The following is a 27,367-nucleotide window of genomic DNA, read 5'->3' on the forward strand; positions in this document are numbered from 1 at the left end:
GTTGCTACATATCTTTGAAAATTATGAGAGTTTTCCATAACCAAACTGGAAGAGAAGATATCTTGAGTTCTTACTAAGTCTGATTCCCAGCTCCCTAACTCCTGAGTGATCTTAGGACAAGTCAATTAACCTTGTGAAATCTCAATTCCTCAAATACAAGAAGGACATTGGACCAAAGGGCTCCTATGGCTCTTCCATGGGAATGACTCTCTAACTGCTGATAGCTCCCTTCTCTATTACTCTGTCTGTTTGGACCCTCATAGGTGGAAGTGAACTCTCCAGCTTTTAGCCTAAGAACAAGTCCTTGTGGTGATCATGTTGGTCAGTGGAGCAGAGGAGAAAAAGCAACACCATCTGCTACCTGAATTGTTTGCACTGACCATAGTAGGAAGAAAAATCGTTCTAAAGTACCTAACATATCCTAAATACATACTCTTTTTCTTTGTTTTTTTTTTTTCTTTGTTTTTTTTAAAACAGAGTCTTGATCTGTCACCCAGGCTGAAATGCAGTGGCATGATCTCGGCTCACTGTAACATCCACCTCCCGGTCAAGCAATTCTCATGTCTCAGCCTCCCAAGTAGCTGGGACTACAGAAGCACACGACCACATCCTATTTTTTTTTTGGTATTTTTTGGGAGAGATGGGGTTTCATCATGTTGGCCAGGCTGGTCTGGAATTCTTGGCCTCAAGTGATTCGCCCTCCTCGGCCTACCCCAAAGTGCTGGGATTACAGGCGTGAGCCACCGCACCCTGTCCTAAATAGGCATTCCTATATTCACATAATTACACAGAACTAAACCATGCTTCTTTATTTCTTTTTTGTTATTTTATTCAAATGTCTACTCAGAATTTGGTCAAGGTGAGGAGAAGGAAGTATGAAAAGTGGAGGATTCTTGTCAGTTCAACAGTGCTGCCCACAGGTGTGGCCCAAATCAGACTCACATATCTAATTCCTTGAATTTTCATTACACTAAAATATAGAGGGTGTTAATTGCTCTGAGCTAGTTTCACCATAAATAACTCTCTAATGATAACTTGTTTTCTTCCAAGACTGTGATAACCACAGTAATGTTCTATGGTACCAGTTATACAAAAGACTAGAAGTTTACTTTCTAGCACACCTTACAGATAAAGTGGATGTTAAATTGACCTATTTTTTTTTCCACCAATCTCAAATTTTTATTATTGTTGGTTTGTGTGTTTTGTTTTATGGAGTTGTTTTTTGTTTGTTTTGTTTGTTTGGGATGCAAGCCTGTTTTCCTCAGATGGTTAAATGTCATATTTTTAAAGTCTCCTTGAGTTTGAACAGATTAATATATTTTATGGTTCATTTCACCCCTGATCATTTTACTCCCCAATAGAATCTAAATGCAAATGGACTGAGAAAACAGTATTAGAAGTAGCTGTTCACGTACTGGAGTAAAAATGTCGTAATTATCCCACTGTTGTGACTCCCCAAGACAGTCAAATAGGATCATTCAAATCCTAAAGGGAGTTTCAGGGGTCTCAATTACCCACTTTGGCTGTCTACATCAATCAAAATAACTACCCTCTTTTCTGATTCTCATTCATGCTGTAACATATAGCTACAATCACAGGTGAAAGATAAGGAATCACTTTTTGACAGTGAGGCTTGTTCAGTAACAAAGTATATAAACACTGATTCATTTCCATTTCTGATCATTGGAAACCCCATCCAGTCAGGGTTGGATTAGATGCATCTCTGACTGTGGGAAGGAGAGAAAGTTCCTCATCGAGAACTCTTTTAGTACTTTCATTTATTTCAGTATATTATTTCCTAAATATGTAGTGTTCTGTCTATATAGTGTCCAAAAAAAGCAATTATATTTTTCCTTTTTTATATCTTCCAGCCAAATTACCACTCTCTTGGGCCTATAACTTTATCATACTCCTGAACATATTTGACCAAGTGGTAATAAAACTTTGAAATACAAGGCTAAAGTTACTGCTTACTGAGCCACGGGTGGAAGAATTTACAGTAATACTACTCACTGGGTCTATCTTGGCTCATGTGTAATAGTGATGGATTTCTAGCATGCAGAATTTAGAGATTTTTCACTGTTTTCACAACATTGGGATTATTAATAGAGTAGTACATGAAACTGAACAATATAGGGGAAGGGGAAAAGGGAGTTTGTGAATTATTTTTTGTGACTTTTTACTTCTTTTGATATGCATGCACTTGTCACAACCTCTCCTTGCTTCAAATCAGTATGCATAACGTGTAGTTAATTCTTTGGCCATCTCTGTGAAGAATTGTGTGTGACAGCAAGTGCTACTGATGACTGAGAATGTGATGACGATTGCTGCTGCCACTTCCACAACTACTCTACCTCCACCATCTTCACCACCACTACTGCAATATACTGTTAGGCTAATAATAAATCTGGAAAGTTTTACCCTGGGTTAATCCAACTCATACTTGACTAAAATGCCTTAGAAGCCAATATGCAGAATATTAACATAGAATTGCTGACTCAGGTTCTCAGAGTGGAGTTAATTGCCCCTCCTAAGCCCATGGGCCATGTCACCTTGCTGACTCTTAACAGGCTTGACTCTCCCAGCCAGAAATAGTTCCATCATGGAAGTTGTCTAAGTGCCAAGTAGATTTGCCATATATTGTTCTTCTTTCCGTATTTAATTTATAGACAGATAGTGAGCATTATTGGAATAAGACCCTCAGGCATTTGAGAATTTGTGAGGATGATTATGTCAGATCCCTATTTTTATTTTAAATGCATGGTCTTTAGAGAGAGACCGGGAAAAATCATTGCTGCCTGTACGACATGCCATTTCTAATTCAGCAAGAAAAGAGGCAAGGAAAAATTATTATACGTGACTTTTTTTTTCTATGATTTACTTATCACAAGCTCTCTTTGCTTGATATCTGCATGCTAATAGGTGGTTGACTCGTCAAGCAACAGTGTTCAGAATTCTGTGTGACAATGTTGGCTTGCTTACATAAATGGTTTAGTAAAATTTCCATGCTTAAGATAGGCGTTTTTCTTTAAATAAATAGTTTCATGTAGAAAATAAAAACCCAAGGGGACCACTTGACATTAGTTCTGGCTCAACAAGACTCAGGTTAGTGAACTATTGTGAACAGCCAAGAATTTAGTGACATATCACTTCAGATATGATGGATGCTTAGCAATTACTGATCTTATATTGCTCTGACAGAGTTGGCGTTGAAAGTGGAAGCTGTTCAGAATGATAAATGGATATGACAATTTATTAAAGATAGAAGGCATGATTAGTGTTGGATGTAGATGCACCCCTTAAAAAGGAGGTAGGAGTTGAAATACAAGAAAAACAAAATTACACACACACACACACACACACACACACACACTCACTCATATCTCTTGGGGGGTAATAAAGACATTCATGAAACTTAAATGTCACACAATTTTTAGACAGTCATGGTGTCTCCACCTCTCTGACTAGGATCTTCCTTGTGCCCTCCTTCTGGTCATTAGCACTCCTCATGGGAGTCCATATTGCACAGCGCCTCAAGCCTGTTTGGAGGATCTTTTGGGTCTGTTCTAACACTTCTGATTTCATTGTTGCCCTTGACATGAACATTTTCATGTAAAGTCTGGTCAAGTTGTTTGTGCTGTTTCCCTTTCATGAATGAAAATGAAGTACTAGGACTAAATGTGCTATGGAAAGAGAGCAATCCCCTAAATATGCATATATGCTTTGTTTATTGGATAAACTGATTGAAGAGACACACAATGCCACTGCTAATGATATATATATACACACACACACACACTCACACATATATATACATACACACACACACACACACATATATATATATGCAAAATTAATTCATAAATCTTAAAAAATTTTTTTTGGCTGGTCATGGTGTCTCATGCCTGTAATCCCAAGACTTTGGGATGCTGAGGTGGGAGGACCAGTTGAGGCCAGGAGTTCGAGACCAGCCAGGGCAACACAGCAACACTTTGTCTGTACAAAAATAAAAATTTAAAAAATTAGTCAGGTGTGGTGGTGTGTGCCTGTAACTCCTAGCTACTCAGGAGGCTGAGGCAGGAGGATCTCATGGGCCAAGGAGTTTGAGTTTGCTGAGTTACATTTGTGTCACTGCACTCCAGCCTGGGCAATAGAGCAAGACCATGTCTCCAAAACAAAAAACTCTGATAGACAAGTAAAATTTTACAAACACCTGTAAACCTATGAATTAACCAGAAAAGTCATTAAATGTTGCTTCTAAGTAATAATCTGCCTTCATGATTTCTTGGTATTTTGATATGTGTAAATGTTCTATTAGAGAATCTAAATTCATTTCTGTTGTATATACATAAATATACATATATTATATATGGTATACAAATTACTGCCCTTCCCATGTAATGCATTTAAAAAAAAACACTTAAAAATGTTTTATTAGGTTGCTACTATAAGTTCTTTAGAAATATCATTCACACATATAGGAATGACTCCTGTTGTCACCTACATTCAGTGAACACAATGCACACTCACGGATAATGAAAAATCACAATTCTATCACTATCTGATTGGGTAGATTTTAGGAAAGTCTTTATCTGTCCTTGAAATCAACATCTCCATACACCTAAAAAATTTAAAGCATTACCATATTTTAAGGTTATCACAATCTTTTATAAATTTTTCTTAAGATTTTATAAATCATCTTGTATTTTCTTCTAACTTTCTGGCTGTTCCTAAGGTTTGGTTTGTTTTTTGCTTTTATATCCTTCTTCTTTTTCCATACATTGAATGGTGACATTCCTCAAAATTCTACCAGAGGCCTGTTTCTCATGTTATTCTGTGTTCCTTCCCAAGGAAATGTTGCTTATGCCCATGACTTTAATCATCACATTTAATCAAATGACTCACAGCCCAGGCTTCTTTCCTGAACTACAAAACTGTGAAACTCACTGCATACTTAACATCTCCACTGAAAGAACTCAAAAGCAGTACCACAAATTCAACATGTCCAAAGCCAAACCCACAATCTTTTCCTACCCCCAACTCTGCCTTGTCCACTTCCATCATTCTTTGTCTTAGTGAATGGCACAACTATTCAACCAGTTGCTCAGCCTGGAAAAAAAAGAAGCACCTTTGGTATTTTCATCTCCTTCCTGTCACCTTTTCATATTTAATGATCACCAAATGCTATTGCTCTTTATTCTAAACATTATGCAATTTACTTACCTCCTTTCCATTTCTACTGCCACTAATCTCATGCATGCTATATTGAATGGCATCTTTCATGTTCTCCTTATCTAACAAAGCCAGTAATGGCAATACTAAAACAAATTTACAAGAAAACATCCCACAACCCTATCAAAAGGTGGGCGAAGGATATGAACAGACACTTCTCAAAAGAAGACACTTATGCAGCTAACAAACATATGAAAAAAAGCTCATCATCACTGGTCATAGAGAAATGCAAATAAAAACCACAATAATATACCATCTCATGCCAGTTAGAATGACAATCATTAAAGTGTCAGGAAACAACAGATGCTGAAGAGGAGGTGGAGAAATAGGAAAACTTTTACATTGTTGGTGGGAGTGTACATTAGTTCAACCATTGTGGAAGACAGTGTGGAGATTCCTCAAGGATCCAGAACCAGAAATGCCATTTGACCCAGCAATCTCATTACTGGGTATATACCCAAAGGATTATAAATTATTCTACTATAAAGACACATGCACTCATATGTTTATTGCAGTACTATTCACAATAGCAAAGACTTGGAGGCAACCCAAATGTCCATCAATGATAGACTGGATAAAGAAAATATGGCATATATAAACAATGGAATACTATGCAGCCATAAAAAAGGATGAGTTAATGTCCTTTGCAGGGACATGGATGAAGCTGGAAACCATCATTCTCAGCAAACTAACACAGGAACAGAAAACCAAATACCGCATATTCTCACTCATAAGTAGGAGTTGAACAATGAGAATACATGGGCACAGTGAGGGGAACATCACACACCAGGGCCTGTTGGGGGTGGGGAGTAAGGAGAGGGATAGCATTAGGAGAAATACTTAATGTAAATGACAGGTTGATGGGTGCAGCAACCCACCATGGCACATGTATGCCTATGTAACAAACCTGCACATTCTGCACATGTATCCCAGAACTTAAAGTATAATTTAAAAAAAGAAAAAAAGAAAAATAAAAATTATGATATTAAGTAATAATTATTATACCAACTTATAATACTATATTAATATATCAGATTATATTTATAGATTATTTTATACTATATTCATTTATGTAATATTAATACACTTTTTGTGCTTACTTTGTAACAGGTACCGTAATAAACACATTCACTTGACTACCTAATTTCTCCTAAGCACCCAACAATAAAGGTGTTATCATTACATCACTTTATATATGAAGACATTTAGGTTTAGAGAAGTTAACGAAGTCACTTAGCTATAGTACCTCACATCTCTGATTATGTCACAACCTCTAACACAAACACATACTCATTACCTTCCACTCCTCACTCTACCACATAAAACACATTTAATGCTTATTGTGGTTCCTAAGATAAAATGGAAAATCCTGGTCACCTCTTCCTCTGTGGTCTTGATGAGCCAGCCATACCACTGGTTTTCAGTTCCTTAAATGCTCCATGGTTCCTTGCAACATAGGAACTTGCACATCCTGTCCCTTCCGTTTGGCATACAGTCTCCCTTCCCTGAACTCTCCCTACCAGTACATGCTTTTATACATCATGTACCTCTCCCTCAGGACACATCACTATTTATAACACAATGTAGTTCTCATTCATCACACTCATCATTACAGAGATGTAATACATTTTTTGCATAATTTTACATGTATATGTGTGGTTTTAATTAACATCTACCTCCTACACTTGACTAAAAGTTCCATTGGGAAAGAAGTATAATTTTTATTAAGTATTATATCTGAGACATTTTCTTTCATAGTATCTGGCCTATATTAGGCACTCAATAAATAATTATTGAATAAATGAATTTATGGAAAAGTAAACTATTTGGTTGCAAAGTTCCAAATAACTTTTGGTGCACAAACAACATGCTAGAGTCACAAGCAGTAGTTCTAGACAAGAATCCAATCAATCATGCTGTTGGGCACGGGTTATTTTTCTTTATATTCCCAGAGCCTACCACAATGCCTTCACATAGAAGTGTTCAATGAATGCTTACTGAAGGAACACATTACCTCTATTAGGAGGTCTGTTTCTTGCTTACATTTAAATCCATAGCAAGAGACCACTATAAGAAGGCTGGTTAGTTGGAAACATCAATTTCTCTGACAGGCGGACAGAAATCTGAAAACATCTGTCCTGGATACTAAGGCTTCAGAGAGTTTACATTCTAATTAAGCAGTCAATGAATGTTTATCAACTACTGCAAAAATATTTCATCACAAGCTCAACAATGCCCTTTTCTTTGAAAGAGCAAAGAGCACATAAAAAACAAAACACAAAACAAAAACATGTAGATCTTGTTTTTGTTTCCTGTTGTATTATTTTTATCTTCTCATAGTGCTGTCATTTTAATCCTAATTGATCCGTATTTGAAATATAGAATGCTTTTAAAGATCATTTTAATACTTGTGTTATTTTTAAGATTCTGCATCACATCATGTTACTGTGAATGGAGAAGTCCTAGGGTTGATGATTGTATTAAAGCTAGACACTTGTATAAGCATAAAGCTATGGCAGTGAAAGTGGCAGCTAAAGCTATTGCCCCATTGATGACACTTATAATTCCTGCTCAGACCAAGGTTCTGTCTCACCAATGGAAAGACAGGAAAGGAGGGAAGATGTAACAGATAGATAGACATTGATTTATCTCCAAGGCAAGTTTGCAAATAAACTGAGTTATATATTGCACATAGATGTTTGAAGCATAGTTTTGACATTAATAGTTGAATTCCATCTCTAAGCTTCCAACAGCACTTCAATGTCAACAAAAGCAAAAATGAGTAAGTGGAATTACGTTAAACTAAAAACAAAACTTCTGCAAAGTCAAGGAAACAATCAACAGAGTGAAGAAACAGGCTATGAATGGGAGAAAATAACTGGAAACCATATATCCAATAAGTGGTTAATATTCAAAATACAAAAGAAACTCATACAACTTAATAGCACATAAAACCAAACAAGAACAAAACAGAAAAACACCACCAAAAAAGGAGAAAATCCCAGGTAACCCAAGTAAAAAGTGAACAAAGAAACTGAATAGACATTTTTCCAAGGAAGTCACACAAATGGCAAACAAGTAGGTATATGAAAAAGGTTCACAACATCACTAATCATCAGGGAAATGCAAATCAAAACCACAGGTATTAACTCGTACTTGTGAAGATGGATATTAAAAAGACAAAAAGACAAAAGATAAGTGTTGGTGGGGAGATGGAGAAAAGGGAATACTTATACATTATTGGTGAAAATGTAGTTTGGTATGTCTATTACGAAAAATACTATGGAAGTTCCTCAATAAATTAGAAATAGAACTACTATATGATATGGCAATTGTATTATATAGTAATACAATTGGTGCAAAAGTAATTATACTTTTTGCAATTATTTTTAAAAATTGCAAAAATTGAAATGAGGTTTGCACCAACCTAATATTCTGAGTATATATTCAGAAGAAATAAAATCAGTATGTCAAAGAAATATCTGCACTCCCAATCTCTGGGCATTTTAACACCTTAAGTAACTGATCTAAGCCAATGATCCAACCCATTTATTTAAACTCAATTATTTCACAAAGGCTCAATAAATAGAAGCCCATCTCTGAAGAACCACTCAGTGTTTTTTATCTCTCTGCAGCTAACAACTGTGACCAGCAATGCTGATTCTCTTTCATACTATGTCTTATCACCATACCCCTGAAATACATGTCTGACATAGTCAAAACCAGAAATGAATTGCTTTTAAATTAAATAACTAGAAGCAGGAAAGGAAACAAAACATAACCAAAAACGAAATCATCATGAAACTGTATGTTCTCTTGAAAAGTTGCTAGCAGCAATTCGTGACTTTAAAAAAAAGCACAAAAATGTAAACCTTCCACTTATTATTTATCACAATCTTACTAAGGTAAGAATTAAATATTATATTCTAAAGAAAATAAATATTTTAGAACATCTAGTAAATTATAGAACAAAAGGATAAGGAACTGACATGTCCAGGCTCTTTATCTACCTTCTTTTTCTGTATCCTCAGGACAAACCTTAGAGCAATGTACAGCTTTTTAATTTTTAAAGATTAGAAGCCTAAGACTCAGAGAAGTTAAGTAACTTACTTTAAATCAATCAGAAAAAAACCTATAAACTAAGCATATTTCATATAGTGTGAAGGAGAAACAGACTTTTTACATTTTTTCCTTCATGAAACAGAACAAGACAGATTGGTTTAAGGCATTTTACTTAGGCATCCTAGGGGCATGGTCAAGCCCACACAATATTAAATAAGAGGCCAAGTCTATTTTGGGGGCCCTCTTCTATTTAAACTCTCTCTATATGTACTTACTAGACTTACTAGAAAGTGACTCTTCTTTGATATACATTTCCTAAAATTAAGTAGAGAGTTTCAAGGTCTAGAAAAAATAAGTCCCCTAATGAAAATCAAGTTCCAAAAACCATAAGGCAGAAATTGAAAAAAAATTCTGTTTGTTAGAACATGTTTTTAAACAATTACTCAAGGCTTAGATATCAGATAAAATTCATATGAGGGAGAAGAAAGCAGCACAGTGAACACAAGAGTCAGAATGCCTTTGTTTAAATTCAAATTTCTGAACTTATGGTTGCAAATCCTTGGACTAACTAACCTTATCAAAACTCAGTATCCGTGTCTATAAATGAAGGAAATAATCATAACTCCATCTAAGGGTAGTACTTCACATAGTGCCTTGCTTATAAAATGCACTCATGTGGGGTGTCAAACAAAATTGATCATCTTGGATTGTCTAGCAACGTGCTACCTAGAACTGAGGGTCTTAAGAATCTCCCATTTTGTGGAGTTTCTTCTCCTAAATCCAACTTCCCAATGATTCAATGCTTTCTTTACAACCATTAAGAGCGCCTCTTAAGCCCTCCAGGTTCTGGGCAGCTGGCATTTCCATCATCCCCTCCCTTAGATGATACCTAACTGACTGATGATGGTGTGATAACTGAGCCCAAAACATTTATTTCCCCACTGAAAAGGAGTTTACACTCTTATAAGAAGGTAGAGTAGCAGTCAGGCACTCTCTCTTTGAAATACAAACCCAGTGAATGTTCAAATGCTTCCCCAGACTCCAGCACCCCTAATCAATGGGATAATTCGAAATGTAAACCACGTACTTCTTTCTGCTAACGGCTGACTTCTAAGTCTCTCCAATAAAGCCTATTCTTAACCTATTTCATAGGGTATCGTAGCACTTACCTTTCCCATCTTTCCACCATTCAGTAAATGTTAGCAACTCCTACTTCTATTACCACGGCACCAGCTCCTTTTATAAAGGAAGCTGCAGAGGAGGAGCACTAGCCTTGGGTACGGCCTTCCTGTAAAGTCAGCTGTGTAAAATCTTCTGCATAAATGACAACAACTGTTCTCAGTTCATTCTTACTAGCACTACCTGGGCTCTCTTCCAGGCGCTAGTTTAATGAATATTCTTTAACATAAAAATTTGAACAAACTAAGCATGAACAAAGTTTTATTAATGTTCTCCTAGTCTTTATATATGTGGAAATAATTTGTTGTTGATGAGATTTTAGAGATTCGAGGAATAAGTTTAGAAAATACACTTACGAGAAACCTCAGAAGTAAGAAAGTATAGATGTGGGAATTGGGTTTTTAAAATTTGATCTTCATAGTTCTAAATTCTCAGCCTTAAGGTAAACTTGAGATAGTTTTACTGACAAATAGGGAAGAGAGAAATACTATGCTTTGAAGTAAAACTATTATATACCTATTTTTTTGTCTACAACTTTTATGATAAAAAACCATAATGATTTTTTCATATTTTAAAAAAAAATGCTGAGGGGCAAAAAGAGCATGTATCCAACAACATGTTGTACTAGCTTAAAGAAAAGTTAAAAAAAAATCAACATACAGAAGCAAAATGATCAATTTTCTTTTGAAAAAATTACATAAAGAAAAAAAGTCAAACCTGCAAGCCATTCAGAGCAAAATATATGTTTATAAACATAGTAAAGACAAAATTATTTTTAAAAATAATCTATAGGCTAAAAACATAAGGAATTTTTTTTTTTTGGAAAAAATTATGGGTCATAAGATGTAGCAGACACTTCATTAATAAGGAAGTTCTCATCTTCTCCTTTCTAGAAAATTTTCAGATTTTCACACTGAAATAAGCATGCTCTAGTCCTCCCAGACAATAAAGAAACATTGTCTTAATTTTCCTCTTCTCTGCCCTTTTAAATGTGCCTCACCTTCTATAAGAGTCCTTATATGTTGGCTTCTTGGTGTCTTTCACATTTCCACTTGTTGAAAACACAAAATGGAGATATCTAGGAACACTAAATGAGGAATCGGTGATGTGGCACTATGAATAAAGACCTTTCAGGGATGAAAAGGAACTGTATGCTTTAAATTATGTCTTTGTATTTAGACCTGTGGGGTTTCAGCATGCTCAGGTGTTGATTCACTCTATTAATTCGATTTGGGAGCCTAGAAGCTGGAGGAGACGAACTAACAAAAGGAGCTAGCTATGGAACTTTTGTTTAGATGGAGAATCAAGCAAAAGGAAATATCAATTTCCTGAAGTTAATGTTTAGTCAACCAGAGAAATTTCTTCAATGCATAGCTTAGATTTAAATTTGCTTTTACACAACTTATAAAAAAACTTATAAAAAAAACTTACAAAAATCCATATATATGGATTATATATAATCCATACTCCTAATAAGAAAGGAAAGACTGTTTAGCCAGGCCTGATCTAGGCTTATCTTGTTGTCATCAAGCTGTAGCTCCATTCCACTGACCTCTGTTTTACCCAGAGATGAGCCCCTAACTGGAGCTGATACTATGCACAACTGCAGGGAGTCACATTCACATAGACTATATGAATGATGCAGTGGGAATGCTGCTCCATGAAACAACACTGAGGTAACTCTTGCTAGAGGAAGTCTCAGCTTGCTGTGCTGCTGAATAATTCTCACTCAGGGAGGAGACATTCTAAATTTAATTGCTAGAGTCTGCAATGGACTGTGAAAAACTGGATAAGCAGACAGCATTTTTTTCTAAGACCAGTGATGTATGATTGTCATTTATTTAATGAACTGCAGGCTCTGAAAGAGAAGCTTAATTTACTAATCCCTCAAAACCTACAGGACTTTTTGGGTCTTAACCCCCCCACCTGCTCCTTTTTTGTCTCACTCTTCTCTGACTTTGCATATTGTCTTTCCCTTCTCCCTAACCTTGTGCACATCCTTTTATTTGTACCTTTCATCCTCAGTATGTCTCTTCCCTCATATCTTTTCTCTTTCCTTTTGTTCTCTTTCATCTTTATTTCTGCTTATTGCTCTTATTTCTCCATTTGCTATTTTTTCACACATTTCCTCTATGTCTACTTTCTCTCTGTCTCTCTCTCTGTCTCTGTCTCTGTCTCTGTCTCTCTCTCTCTCTCTCTCTTTCTCTCTCTCTCTCATCTCTTGTGTCCCAGCAGGCACTATTGATCTCCACCTGCCTTTTCATCACCTGTATATACTTTCTCTTGCTTTTTCTTAATCTGCTTTTGTTAACATTGATTTTTTTCTATTTTTCCAGTTTATTTTTTGCTATCCCTTTCTTCAACTGTCCATGACACAAAACCAAAGTACACTTTAATGTCCTCTTTGTGGCTCCAGATGAATTATTCTTCCATGTCTGTCTTTCAGAATATACAGAATACATCCAGAGACTCTACATTCCAATACCCAGGCCACATAGAACTGCCATTTTCATTGTATCTTGATTGTGTTACAATTTTATAAAAATGTAGGAAATACACAAGTAGTTTTGCAGTATTTATTTCTGCACACAAGACTACTAAAGCCAGGCTGTGTGATCCTTAACCCCAAATCTATATGTCTTCCTCACTGATTTTAGAATTATTGAAAAAAAATGCTTAAAACTATTTCAAAACTCAAACATTTTTCTGTTGACTATTTGTGAACACAAAGGAAAGCCTGCCCATCAGCCTTGCTGCGCTCAATTATAACAGCTGCAATAAAGTGTACCTTTTGGCAGCAACACTCATATGATTTTGGAACTTAAATAATGATTTAGACAAATGCCAAGGAAGAAAGTTTCCCACATGATTTAGCACCTTCTTCAAGAAATTAGAAAATTAACCACAAAATAGACCAAAGAAGTAACAAACTCTTATAAATAAGCACAAAAATATATGAGAGTTAGAATCTAGAAGCTGGTCCATTGAAAAAAAAAACATAAAATAGATTTAGCATCTAGCTAAACTAACTAAGGTGAACAAAAAGAACAAAATTCAAATACACAAAGTAAGAATTGGTTAAGGGCAAAATAATACAGAAACAGAAAGAATTACAGGATCACAATAGACTGCTTTGTTCAATTATGGCCAAATAAATTCTGAAAAATGGGATGGAATAAATAATATTCAGAGAAAAGATAATGTTAAAATTGTTAACATTGACTTAAGAAAAAGAAAGATCTAAATAGACTGATATTCAGGATTGATATTCTAGATGATTTTAAGGCAGGGCTTCCAACAATCAAAACTGAATGTTGCCGTACATGTGCATTTGGGCTGAATATCAATCTTGTCAACAGCCATAGAAAAAAAATTTTGACAAAGAACTACCTTAGAAGAGTCATAAGGTACTGATGATTAATGTTCAACATCACTAATCATCAGAGAAATTCAAATTAAAATGTCAATGAGATATCATCTCATCCCACTTAAAATGGCTTCTATTCAAAAGACAAGCAATGATGAATGTTGGTGAGGATGTGGAGAAAGGGGAACACTCATGCATTGTTGGAAGAAATATAAATTAGTGCAGCCACTATGGAGAACAGTATGGAGGTTCCTCAAAAAAACAAAAGCAGAACTGCTATATGTTTCATCAATCTCACTGTTGGGTATACACCCAAAAGAAAGAAAATCAGTATATCAAGGAATATTGCACTCCTATGTTTATCACAGCACTGTTACAATAGCCAAAATTTGGAATCAACCCAAATGTCCATCAATAGATGAACAAATGAAGGAAATGTGGTATATATACACAATGTAATATTATTCAGCTATAAAAATGAATGAAATCCTGTCATTTGCAACAACATGGAGGGAACTGGAGGCTATTATGTTAAGTTAAATAAGCCAGGTCAGAAAGACAAATACTGCATGTTCTCATTCATATTCAGAAGTTAAATAAATATTGAACTCATGGAGATGGAGGATGGCTACCAGAAGTCAGGAGGAGTGGTGAAGAGTGAAGAAGGAGGGAGGGATAAAGAGAAGATGGTTAAATGGTTATATATATACACATATATACACATACACACACATATAAATATATATACATATATAACTACATATATACGGAAAGAGAGAGAGAGTTTGGTAGGAGGAGTAAGATCTGATGCTCAGTAGCACAACAGGGCAACTATAGTTAATAATTTATTGTATATTTCAAAATAAAAGGGTGGAGTTGGAATGTTCCTAACACAAAGAAATGACAAATTATTAGAGTGACAGATACCCTAATTACTCTGATTTGATCATTATACATTGTATGCTTGTGTTAAAATATCACGTATACTCCATAATTATGTACAACTAGTATGTATTCATAATAATTAAAATTTTAAAAGAGGGAATTCTAACATAGCTTGAAAGAGTAGATTATTCTGAGCTTCTGAAATTATTTTGGAACACAGAAAAAAAGTTCCAAAGAATAACAATGATAGCAAAACTTGACAAAAATTAAACAGGAAATACACAATTATAAACAAATATTACTTAAGACTACTTATGAAAAATTTCTAGATCAATCATTAACAAGAGGATCTAACAGGACACTATTAGACTATTATGTAATAATTAAGAAGAGTTTTGTTTCATCCTGTATTGCTGCTTGAGAAACATCCCAAAATCTAGTGACTTAAAATAATAATGGGCTGGGCGCAGTGGCTTATGCCTGTAATCCCAGCACTTTGGGAGGCCAAGGCGGGTGGATCACCTGAGGTTGGTAGTTCGAGACTAGTTTGGCAAACATGGAGAAAACCCATCTCTACTAAAAATACAAAATTAGCCAGGCGTGGTGGTGCATGCCTGTAATCCCAGCTACTCAGGGGGCTGAGGCAGGAGAATCGCTTGAACCCAAGAGGCAGAGGTTGTGGTGAACCAAGATCGCACCATTGCACACCAGCCTGGGTAACAAGAGCAAAACTCCATTTCAAATAATAATAATAATAATAATAATAATACAATAATGATCTGCTGTTCTAATCCTGTAGGTCAGGAATTGGGGTAGGGCTCACTGGGGATTGCTAATCTACACACTAAACAGTATTGGCTGAGCTCATTCATGCAGGTGCATTAAGCTGAGAGCTGGGCTGGGCTGTATGGTCCAAGATGGCTTCCTAGTATGTCTAAGGCCTTGTCGTGGGCTGCCAGCTGGGGCACTGATTCTTTTCTATGTGGTCTTTCTCTTCAGGTGACCTCTCATCCCCCTTTCTCTCTCACGGATCTCACTGATGATTACTGACATTGAACGTTGTTGTATATACTTACTGCTAATTGTATATCTTCTTTAGAAAAATATCTATTCAAGTTGTTAACCTATTTTTAGTAGATCTGAGAGTTTTTTGGCTATGGAATTGAAGAAATTCCTTATATATTTGGAAATTAAACCCTTGTCATAAATATGGTTTGCAAATATTTTCTCCTAATCTGTAGAATGACTTAATTTTGTTGATTGTTTATTTTGCTTTGCATTAGACTTTTAGTTTGATGTAGTTCTAATTGTTTTTGTCACCTGCAGTTTTAGTGTCATATTCAAGAAAACATTGTAAAGACAAATGTCAAGAAGTTTTCGTTCTTTGCTCCTTTCTAGGATTTTTAGTATCATGTCTTACATTTAAGTCTTTAATCCATTTGGATCTGCTTTCTGTGCTTGGTGTAAGAGTGCAATTTCATTCTTACACATGTGGATATACAGCTTTCCTAGCACCATTTATTGAAGAGAATCTTTTTTCCCTGTTATATATTCTTGGAAACCTTGTCAATGATTAATTGACCATATGTGCATGAATTTATTTCTGGTCTCTCTATTCTGTTTCATTAGTCTATACGTCTGTCTTTATGCTAATACCATACTGTGTTAATTACAGTAGCTTTGTAATATATTTTGAAATCTGAAAGTGTGATGCCTGCAGGTTTATTCTTCCTTCTCAAGATTGATTCGGCTATTCACAATCTTTTGTGTTCCCATATGAATTTCCGAATTGTTATTTATATTTATTTAGAAAATGCCATTGTGATTTTGATAGCATTGAATCTGTGAACATTTTAGCAAGATTAATTCTTTCAACACAGGAATACAAACTGACATTCATTTATGTATTCTTTATTTCACCAAGGGTTTGTGGTTTTCAATCTAGAAGTCGTTTACATCCTCATTTAAGTTTATTCCTAAGTTTTTTATTCTTTTTTGTACTATTGTAAATGAAACTGTTTTCCTAATTTCTCTATCGTATAGCTCACTGTTAGTGTACAGAAATGTAACAGATTTTATTTGTTGACTCTGTATCCTGCAACTTTAATGAATTCATTAATTACTTCTAAAAGTTTTTTGGTGGAGTCTCTAGGGTTATATATATATAAGGTCATGTCACCTGAAAACAGGGACAGTTTTTCTTCTTATATTCTGATATGGATGCCTTTTATTTTTTCTTGTCTAATTATTCAAGCTAGGACTTTAACCAATAGAAAACTGGTTAAATAAATTATGATATATCCATAATAAGGAAAACTTGTCTGTTTAAAAAATGATAATAATTAGAAAATTTTCCATGTATTGGAATGGAAAAATGTACCTGAAATCAGGTTAAATGACAAATGCAAGATGCCAAATACTATGTTTACTATGCTAACTTTCATGTTAAAATGAAGGGGAAAAAATTAAAAATACTAATAATGTATTATATTTGCATTTTATAGACCCTGAAAGGACACACAAGAAATTACTGATGTTATTACCTAGGATAGGGAGAGATGAGGGGGTAAATCAGGGAAGGAAGGGTCTATAATCTAAAGAGGCTTTGACTTTTTACCTTTAATATACAGAAAGTTGGAGCATTTTTCATGAAAGAGAATATGTATAAGAGTTCTTAAAACTGGGGAGATCCTACAAAGGAAAGAGAATCACATATTATACTAGACTTTGCAAACACAGTAATATACTGTGGCAATAGTTATAAAGGATAATGATTTTACATATTAATCCAAATTACTCCTTATTTGTGGAGGCAAATACAACATATTTTCAAATATTGAGCACATATTTAAAACAATTGATAATACCTTAGTCAAATGAAAAATAAATAAGAATAAATACATAAGAAAGTATATATTCAGGAATTGAATAAAATTTACAGTTAAGTTTAAATTTACAGATGCATTTTCAGCAACTGTTTAGTCCAGCTAAGTTTATTCACTGGGTTAAATTCCTCTAATCCAGGAACAAAAGGCTCCTACATTAGATTGTAAAAAGACACAAAGGCAAAGCCAATCAGATGTAACGTATAAAACAATATATAGCAGGTACAATTTACAACAACAACAAAAAATTCAGAATGGTAAAATCAAAATCAGTGTGCTATCTATTAATCAATCAATCACAGCCTATCAGGAATAAATTGCTCAACAGAACACCAAACACATCAAAATATGAATTAAAAATACAAGGAAAGCTGACTTTATAGTAAATGTATTAAAATAAATAGGAAAAAATATAACAATATATTCTTCAAATGACTTGGGTTAAAAAGTAAATAAAAGTTTCTGTCGTGATTAAAGCTTTACTAAGAGATTTACAATGTAAAATAGGGCCTGTGTTATATATCAGGAGTGATTTTTCATCTATTTTAAAAATCTGTCTAAAAGTGACTTTTAACATCTTAACGTTCTGTGTATCTTAAAATGACAACAGGGACCCCAAGAATCTGAAAGAAATCTACCACTGGAGAAATTGTAAATAAATTTGAAAACTATTCACTTTAATAAATCATTCCTAAGTCCAATGTTTCCTGGAGTCCTTTGAAATAAATTTATGAGGAGTTGAAACATAAAATCTAATTAGTCTCATAACTACCAGTTTTTGAAGACTTACTATGTTCAAGACTCTAACTTAGATATGTAAGATACATATCAAGTATGTATATATATGTATGTATACACACATACAATAAAGTCTTAAAATTTTGAATATTGAATGATTTGGTTTCTGTTTTAAGTTAGTATTTATCTCACAAGAATTACATTAATATTGATTTGTATTATGTAATAATGCCTATTACAAACATGAAGAGTTTCGGAGAAGGGAGGAACTTGCTCAATGATAGACCACCTAGGAGGTGATCGAACCAAAATTTGAATTGAAGAAGAGAAACTGAGTTAACTAATGTGGCAAATAATTATCTATAATTTCTGTGATTTTGAATTGTAATGTATTAGAATAATAAAACCAATAGTACTTCTCTTTACCTTACAGTGAAATGTAGAACTTTCTTTTTCATGGACTCCAGCTTTTTATTCGGATATTTTGTTTGATCCTTTTTTATTGATGGTTTCTTCAAAGGAAGAACACGGGCCTCAATGGGGGGAAAGAATAGTTTGGAAAGAGTGTCGGCAATTCTCCACCCAATATATTTGGAGAAAACTTCTTCTCCTACATTTGATGAGATGTTTGTACTATACCTAGTGAAAGGATCGGTTGGGTCATTTAACTCAGCCTGTTGAAAGAAACAAGAAGGAATCAGTTGAAACAGGATTAAATGGGAGAAAAAAAATCATATATTATTAAATTTTTTAAAGTATCTTTATTTTCTTTGACTAATATTGCATTTTTCCTGTTAAGTAAAAATAATCTTGATTAAAAAATTGCAGTTTTCCAAAAGATTTCAAAAACCAAAATAGCAAATTTCAGTGAAATAAATAAACATTAATGCATCCAGTCTTGAAACTCTGAAAATTTAATAAGGTAATTTTTATTTTTAATTTTATATACTTGCCATGTAAGAATTTCATACACTTTCTGGAATTTTATTTAATAGGAAATTAAGCAATCAGTTGAAGTAATGTACATTGTATTAAATCAGACTCTTTTTTTTTACACACAATCTAAATTGTTCTTGATATCAACAGAGCATTTTTTTTTTCTTTTTTGAGAAGGAGTCTTGCTCTGTCACCCAGGCTGGAGTGCAGTGGCACAATCTTGGCTCACTGCAACCTCCATCTCCCGGGTTTGAGCACTTCTCCTGCCTCAGCCTCCTAAGTAGCTGGAACTACAGGTGTACACCATCACGCCTGGCTAACTTTTGTTATTTTTAGTAGAGACGGGGTAGCATCATGTTGGCCAGGCTGGTCTCGAACTCCTGACCTCAGGTGATCTGCCTGCCTCAGCCTCCCAAAGTGCTGGGATTACAGGCATGAGCCACCATGCCCGGCTAAACAGAACATTTTTATAGAGCAAAAATTTTAAGTGAAAAGCAAATAAGAGCTTTGTATTTAGCTTAAATTGAAGATATTTAAGATTTTGATTTTGATTAAATTAAATATGTTCTAACACCAAAGAGTAAAAAAATTACACAAATTTCCCATTATTTAAGCAATATTTATTCAAGAAAAAGCTATTTTCTGAAATTTCCTATTCCTGTTTGTTAATGTCCAGGACCGCTTTTTAATTACTTCTTTTAAAATGGCCAGAGGCATATTTTCTCTGGCTATAATCAGTAATAATAAATGAAAATCTAAGTAAAATGGCATATGTTACCAATTTTTTTATGTTCATGATATGTACATACTATTAACTCCTTTTCTTGTAAATAAGTTGGATACTGCCCTTTATCATTTGTTTTTACATTTTCATTGAGTATTATCTGTCTTCAGGTAGCTCATTACCAGTCACTCAGGATTCATTTTAGATGCATATCAATTTTGCGATACAAAAGATAGAAATAGAAAATGTTTTTCTATATATGAACATCTAACTTAACCTCTTTCAGCTTCCAAAATTAGGCCTGGCTAAATTAAATTACTGATGAAAGATTTATTATTGAATTATTTAGACAAAAGTATAGTAGAAAAAAATGAGTACAGTCTCAGGATATAGACTGAAAGAAAATCAGTTAAAGCAATGAGAAAAATAGCAAAAGGCAAGTATGCAAATATGTGTCACTGTGAAAGTTATAGAGGACTACATAACTATATAAAGTTATATAGTCAAAGAATAACATGAAAAAAACATTTACAAAGGAGAAGGTAAAAATCATGCAAAGTAAGCAAGCACATGATTCAGTAATCCCACTACTGGGTATATCCAAAAGAAAATCAGTATGTCAAAGACAGAGCTGCCCTGCCATGTTTACTGCAACATTACTCTCAATAGCCAAGCTATGATATCAAGCTAAGTGTCCATCAACAGATGAATGGATAAATAAAATGTGGTATATATACACAATGGGATAGTATTGAGCCATAAAAATAGAAGAAAATTCTACCATTTGTAACGACATGGATGAACCTGGGGGACATCATGTTAAGTGAAATAAACCAGGCACAGAAAGACAAATACCACATGATCTCACTTACATGTAGAATCTAAAATGTTGATCTTATAGAAGTAGAGTGGGATGGTGTTTAACAGGGGCTGATGGGTGAAGGGCTTGGGAGATGTTGGTCAAAAGATTTCAGTTAGATAGAATAAACAAATTCAAGAGATCTAATGTACAACATGGTGACTATAGTTAATACAAATACATCGTATCTTGAAAAATGCTAAGAGAGTAGATGTTAAGTGTTCTCACAAAAGAAATAATAACTATATGAGGTTATGCATTTGTTAATTACCTCAATTTGACAATTTCACAGCATATATATATTTTAAAACATCATGTTTTACACAATAAAATTACATGATTTTATTCTTCAGCGTAGAAAAAGAAAATAAAATGACACCACCAAAAAAGAGCTCCTACATTTTTTTACTCAACATATAGTACAGTATTGCACAAATGAAGATATTATGGTGAACTCTGGAATTACTAAGAGAGTTATGAATGAATAAATGAATGAGTAAACAAATGGACCAAAAAACTGATGTCTTCTCATGATACACTTTTTGGTAAAATATACTGTAATCAAAGATAACATTAACCTGTGAGGCAGGAGAATAGGGTCTGGAGAAAGGGAACCTAAAGCCTATTCTCACTGACTTTCTAGAACTAAATCAAAATAAAAACCTCAACTTTCCATGCCCAAGTTAAAAAAGGACCAGGGGCTACTCTCCTTGCAACCCCCACGTTTCTGTGTGGCAGATGAAAAACTGAAAGTACCTCTGTTTGGTCCTTTCCTGCAACCAATCAGACTCATAATGGGTTAAGTCTTTCTTTGCATAGGATTTGGAATTTATTGTTCTCCTTTCCCCTTTTCCTATCTGTTTCATATAGGGGAGTCTTTTTCTCTCTCTCTCTCTTTTTCTGGCTTTTCCTTTCCAACTTGGGATGCTTGGTGGGCAGTGCCTAAACACAGAGGCAACTGCAGGTTACTGGCTGGGGCCAATCTCTGGAGAAATGGAAAACGTTTTCATGTAGAAGCCCTTGACTGCTACCACCCAGTTCTAAGGGACCTGAGTCCTTTTCCTTTTTTTCTTTCAGTATTTCTGCAGCTGTTTCCTAGTAGCTCCTTGGTATTTGAGGGCAACTGGCCAGGGACATGCTCCAGTGTTGTCTGAAGGCGAAGGAGTGCATGGGGATAGCTGCCTTGCCTGGAAGGCGGATGGACTCTTTTCTATCTTTTCTGGTTATAGTCCCTGATCTCTATGTGTGACACAATTGACAGTGGCACAGGGTGAACTCATGTTTCAGGCCACTTAAACCTTCTTTTCTTATAGTCCCTGATTCCTACATGTGACACAATTGGCAGCAACAGCTCCCCCAGAGTGAACTCACACACATTTCAGGTGACTTGAGCCTTCTTTTTTCATGCTAAATTCTTCCCTTCCCCTATTTGACTGGTCAAGAACAAAAGAAACCCACCAACTATGCAAAGAATGTTATAAAGAAAAGAGATGACTGGTTGTTTAAAAAGAGGGACAGGATGTTTAGGACAAGTCAGAGGGTCTGGGAATGTTGTAGATGGTCTGTGTGGGGCATAGCGGGGGCATTCATGAAAAGGAATTTATGCAGGAACTGATGTACAATCTAATGTGGATTTCTTGCCTAAATTTAGAGAGTAAAAGAGTTGCTTTAAGTGGGATAGGAAAACCTTAAGGAACATTCATAATGGGTTAGTGGTGGAGGGAATGATTCCAAAGCAATGCCAGCACCCATCTAATGTCGGAGATGTCTGACAGACTAAGACAGGGCTCAAAAGGTGAATGCCCCTGGGGACTCCAGTCAGGACCTAGAATTTTTCCAAGATGCCTCAAGCATCACTCGGGTCACTTGATAAACCCTCCACTATTCAAAGTCCTCCTCTCTTTTCCAGACCACTATGGGCAACTCTCCATCTACTCCACCTGATTCCACTATGGGCAACCCTCCATCTATTCCACCTGATTCCTTGCTTGGCTGCATCCTCCACCATTGGAATCAATTTGATACTGATAATCTAAAGAGAAAACATATATATACATATTTTTTCTGCAATGCTGTTTGGCCTAATTATGAGCTGCCCAGCCTGGAGCAATGTGCAGTCAATGGTAGCCTTAATTATGACACCATCCTGCAATCAGACCCATTTTGCAAGATGCAGGGAACTGGTCAGAAATACCATATGTACAGACCTTCATGACCCTATACCAAAACCTAACAATCTGCAAAACTCCCAGAACCAGCCCCCCCAAAGGAAAGTCCTAAGGCAGAACTAGATATTACAGATGATCCTCTTTTACAAGGGCCACCTATCTTTCGGGGTGAACAGCATCTGTCTCCATACAGCCCCTTGCCAAGTGCTCTTGAGGCTAAACCCCGAACACTGGGAACCCTACTAAGTCCCCATCACACTCAAAGGAGAACATCTTATTCAACTCTCCCTGGAGCCCTGCTACTCCTTAGGGAAGTAGCAGAAGCTGAGGGGCCAGTCCTAGTGCAGGTCCCTTCTCTATAACTGATATACAACAATGTAAGTAAAAGCTAGAAAACTATTTCAAGAATCCCAGGAAATTTGCAGAAGCTTTCCAGACTTTGGCCTTAGCCTTTGCTCTCTCATGGAGAGATGTTCAATTCATTCTAGCAACCTGATGCACCCCCTTGGAAAAAAGATCAAATCTTCGAGGCCGCCCGCAGGGAAGCAGATGATTTATTCACCTTAAACCTTCAGGGTCCTCACCTGGGCCCAAACACAGTCTCCACTATTGATCCTAATTGGGACTATAATACCCCCATGGGAATGAACAACTGGGCTAAATTTCCTTGGAGGAATGAGAAAGGGAATAACTAAGGTAGTAAATAATGTAAATGAAGGGGGGTTACACAAGCCAAGGAGGAAAATCCAGTCATGTTTTATGGCAGGCTGGAGGAAGTCTTTACAAAATATACTACTCTGGACCCTTCTTTTTCCAAAGGCAAAATATTAATGGCACAGCATTTCATTAGCCAGTCCACCACAGACATTAGACTTAAGCTCCAAACGCTACTGATGGGGCCATGAACTAATCAAAATCAGGTTTTTGATACTGCTCTTATGGTGTACAACAATCGTGACCTGGAGGAAGGAAAACAGGAACAGAGTGAAGAAAAATGGCAGGCAAAAATTATGGCAGCCATCATTGGCAGTACCCTGAATGCCCAAAGAGCAGCTAAGGGAAACCTGAAGGGCCATAATGATAATGACAGCAAAGGCTCTTGCTTCAAATGCAAGAAAAATGAGCACTGGGCAAAAGACTGTACTAAGCCTTCACCAGGCCCCTGTCAAAAATGTGAGGGCACCCGTTACAAACCCTGTCACTGGAGGATTGACGGCCCCTGCTCCCACCGAGGGGTTCAGTCAGGCAAAAACTCTAGCAGTGCAAAAGCAGGAATTAGATGAAGACTGAAGACCGAAGGGGCCCAGGGTCTTCCTCATTGCCCCTTTCCAGGAACATTGTAATTACTACTGAGGAGCCCCAGGTAATTCTGGATGTCATGGGTACCCAAATTCAGTTTTGTTTGTTTCTTTGTTTGTTTGTTTTTGATACAGAAGCAAATTACTCTGTTCTCACTGCTTTTGCAGAAACCTTTCCTCCCAGTTCATGAGCATTATGGGAATGGAAGGAAAGCCGCAAACAAGATTCTTTACTCCTCCTTTGATTTGTCAATTTGAGAAACAAATCTTCCAACGGGAATTTCTAGTAGTACCAAACTGCCCAATCCCCCACTGGGAAGAGATATTATGGTTAAAATAGGGGCACTGCTACAATGTAAGCATCACCTAGCAGAATTGCTAACAGGCAAAATACAGCCAAAGTCCCAGATTACATTAGTAAAGAGGCTAACCCACTGGCATGGTACACTGGAAATCTAGGGAAGCCTAAAATAGCTTTGCCAGTCAAAATACGCTTAAAGACCCCAGCTATTTTCCTAATCAAAACCAATATCTAATTAAGCTGGAAGCAAGAAAAGGCCTAGCACCCAGAGTTGAGGTATTACTTACCCATCGGCTCTTAAAACCCTGCAGTTCTCCCTGCAATACCCCCATCTTACCCATTCTAAACCCTTTGGAAGAATATTGAAGGCTTAGTACATGTTAGTACAGGACCTCAGAATAATTAATGAGGCTGTTATCCCCGTATACCCATTGGTGGCAGATCCATATACCCTCCTGGCTCAGGTGCCAGAAGGTGCTAAATGGTTCTCAGTCCTAGACCTAAAAGATGCTTTCTTCTCCATTCCTCTGGCACCAAAGTCTTAATACCTTTTCGCCTTTGAATGGAAAAATCCTAATACTGGAGGAAAATAACAATACACTTGGACACTGCTCCCTCAAGGTTTTTGGGACAGACCCCCTTTCTTTGCCTCGGCCTTAGAGAGGGATCTGAGGGATCTGCAATTGGAGAATGGGAGTATACTCCAGTACATGGATGACCTTCTTGTGTGTAGCGCAACCCAGGAAGCTTCTGAACAAAATACTACAGAAACTTTGAATTTTCTGGCAGACAGGGCATAAAAGTGTCCAAAAAGAAGGCTCAGAATAACCTTCAACAGGTCCAATATTTAGGGTATGTCTTACCACCTAGAGCCTGGCAAATATCCCCAGAACGAGTGCAAGCCATATGTGGTTTGGGGACTCCCCACACCAAGCAACAGCTTTGTTCTTTTGGGGGAATGGCCATGTTTTGCAGAATATGGGCACCAAATTTTGGGATCAAGCAAAGCCCCTGTATGAAGCAAAAAAGGGGCCTGAAAATGAGCTAATGGAATGGGCCTCAGAAATGAGAGAAGCCTTTGCCAAGCTAGACTAGGCTCCCACCAGCTTCCGCTGTTGGCATCTAAGGCCTAACTAAGCCCTTCTTGTATATAGCAGAGAGGAAGGGCATAGCTGTAGGAATACTAGCCCAGAAATTAGGATCAGAACCCAGATCAACTGCCTACTTTTCAAAAAACCTGCATGGAGTAGCCTCGGGATGGCCAAGTTGCCCGTGGGCAATCCCAGCCACTGGTATTTTAGTGGAAGGAGCCACTGAAATCACCCTAGGTCAACCACCAGGAGTTCTATCCCCTCATCAGGTGAAGTCAGTCTTAGAAATAAAAGGATACTCTAGATGATGGAGGGAAGTTTAACCTAATGCCAGGCCACACTCTTAGAAAACCCAGATGTAACCCTTGAAACCTGTATCACCTTGAATCCAGCTCTGTTTCTGCCCACAGGCCCAGTAACTGATCATTCCTGCGAGCAGGTCATTGCACATACATTCATATGTTAGCCAGCCTAATTTAAAAGATCAACCTCTCCGAGATTCTGAGGATAGCTGGTTTAAGATGGCAGTAGTTTTGTGTCAAATAGGGAGCACAGGAGCTGGATACACAATAGTAAATCATAGTACAATTGACGCCTAGCCACTGCCCCCTGGCACATTAGCACAAAAGGCTGAAATCATTACTCTTATCTGAGCATTAATGTTGGGGCAAAGTAAAAAGCTTAACATCTATACAGATTCTAAATACACATTCCTTGTGGTTCATGCTCATGCTACAATCTGGAAGGAAAGGGGACTACTAACTAACAAACACTCTCCTATAAAGCATGGGCGTGAAATTCTTCAGCTATTAAAAGCAGTACACCTGCCAAAGGCCATAGCTATAGTTCACTGTAGGGGGTACCAAAGGGACTTAACCCCTATAGCACAAGGGAACAGCAAGTCTGACAGAGAAGACAAAGCCACAACCTTCAGGGTGCAATCCCAACAGAAACAGCTAATATTGGAGCAAGGGGAACAAAAACAAGGATTCTGGTGGTATATGTGATCACAAGTATATCTCCCTCAAACAGCCCAATGGAGAATTATAAAAACCGTGCATGACTCTTTCCATATAGGGAGGGATGCTACCCTGGCCATGGTTAACAGACTCTTCATTGGGCCTAACTTAGCTTCGGTGGTTAAGCAGGTCTATCAAGCCTGCTCATTGTGTGCACTTAACAACTCAGGAAACAAAATGCCTCCTCTAATAGAACCAGTCCAGAGGAGAGGAACTTTACTAGGGGAAGATTGGCAATTAGACTTCACACATATGCCAGCTTTCAGAGGATATAAGTTTTTGTTAGTGCTAATAGATACCTTTACTGGTTGGGTCGAAGTTTACCCTAACAGAACAGAGAAGGTTCTGTTAAGAGAAATAAGGTTATAAAGGTCCTCTTAAGAGAAATAACCCCCAGTTTGGATTAACTCAGAGACTCCAAAGTGATAAAGACCTGTCCTTTATCTCCCAAATGACTCAAGGGGTTGCTAGGGCTCTCAGAATCAAATACTATTTACATTCAGCATGGAGGCCTCAGTCCTCTGGAAAAGTAGAATGGACTATCCAAACTCTAAAGTGAGTGTTAGCTAAGCAATGTCAGGAAACATAAGAAACATGGTTCAGCTTACTGCCTGTAGCCCTCT

The 27,367-nt window shown here is 36.4% G+C and overlaps 1 protein-coding gene and 1 long non-coding RNA gene across 15 annotated transcripts in view; one reads left to right on the forward strand and one right to left on the reverse strand.

Moving 5' to 3' along the window:
• LOC102115922 (uncharacterized) overlaps positions 1–27,367 on the forward strand; it is a 329,390-nt gene that overhangs the window by 209,420 nt on the left and 92,603 nt on the right. The gene's annotated exons all lie outside the window — the stretch shown is intronic.
• TMEM232 (transmembrane protein 232) overlaps positions 1–27,367 on the reverse strand; it is a 316,396-nt gene that overhangs the window by 92,400 nt on the left and 196,629 nt on the right. For 12 of the 13 annotated variants that reach the window (XR_012414003.1, XM_073994028.1, XM_073994025.1 and 9 more), the window contains one exon: positions 18,775–19,022. Coding sequence is in view for 12 of the 13 variants with exons in the window: in XM_073994028.1 (XP_073850129.1) it covers positions 18,775–19,022 (248 nt within the window). In the remaining variant the exon portion in view is untranslated. Of the gene's footprint in view, positions 1–17,342; positions 17,417–18,774; positions 19,023–27,367 lie in introns of all 13 variants that reach the window. The other variant, XM_073994020.1, reaches the window with a different exon arrangement.

This window comes from Macaca fascicularis, chromosome 6 (genome assembly GCF_037993035.2).
Source record: "Macaca fascicularis isolate 582-1 chromosome 6, T2T-MFA8v1.1".
NCBI classification, from domain to species: domain Eukaryota; kingdom Metazoa; phylum Chordata; class Mammalia; order Primates; family Cercopithecidae; genus Macaca; species Macaca fascicularis.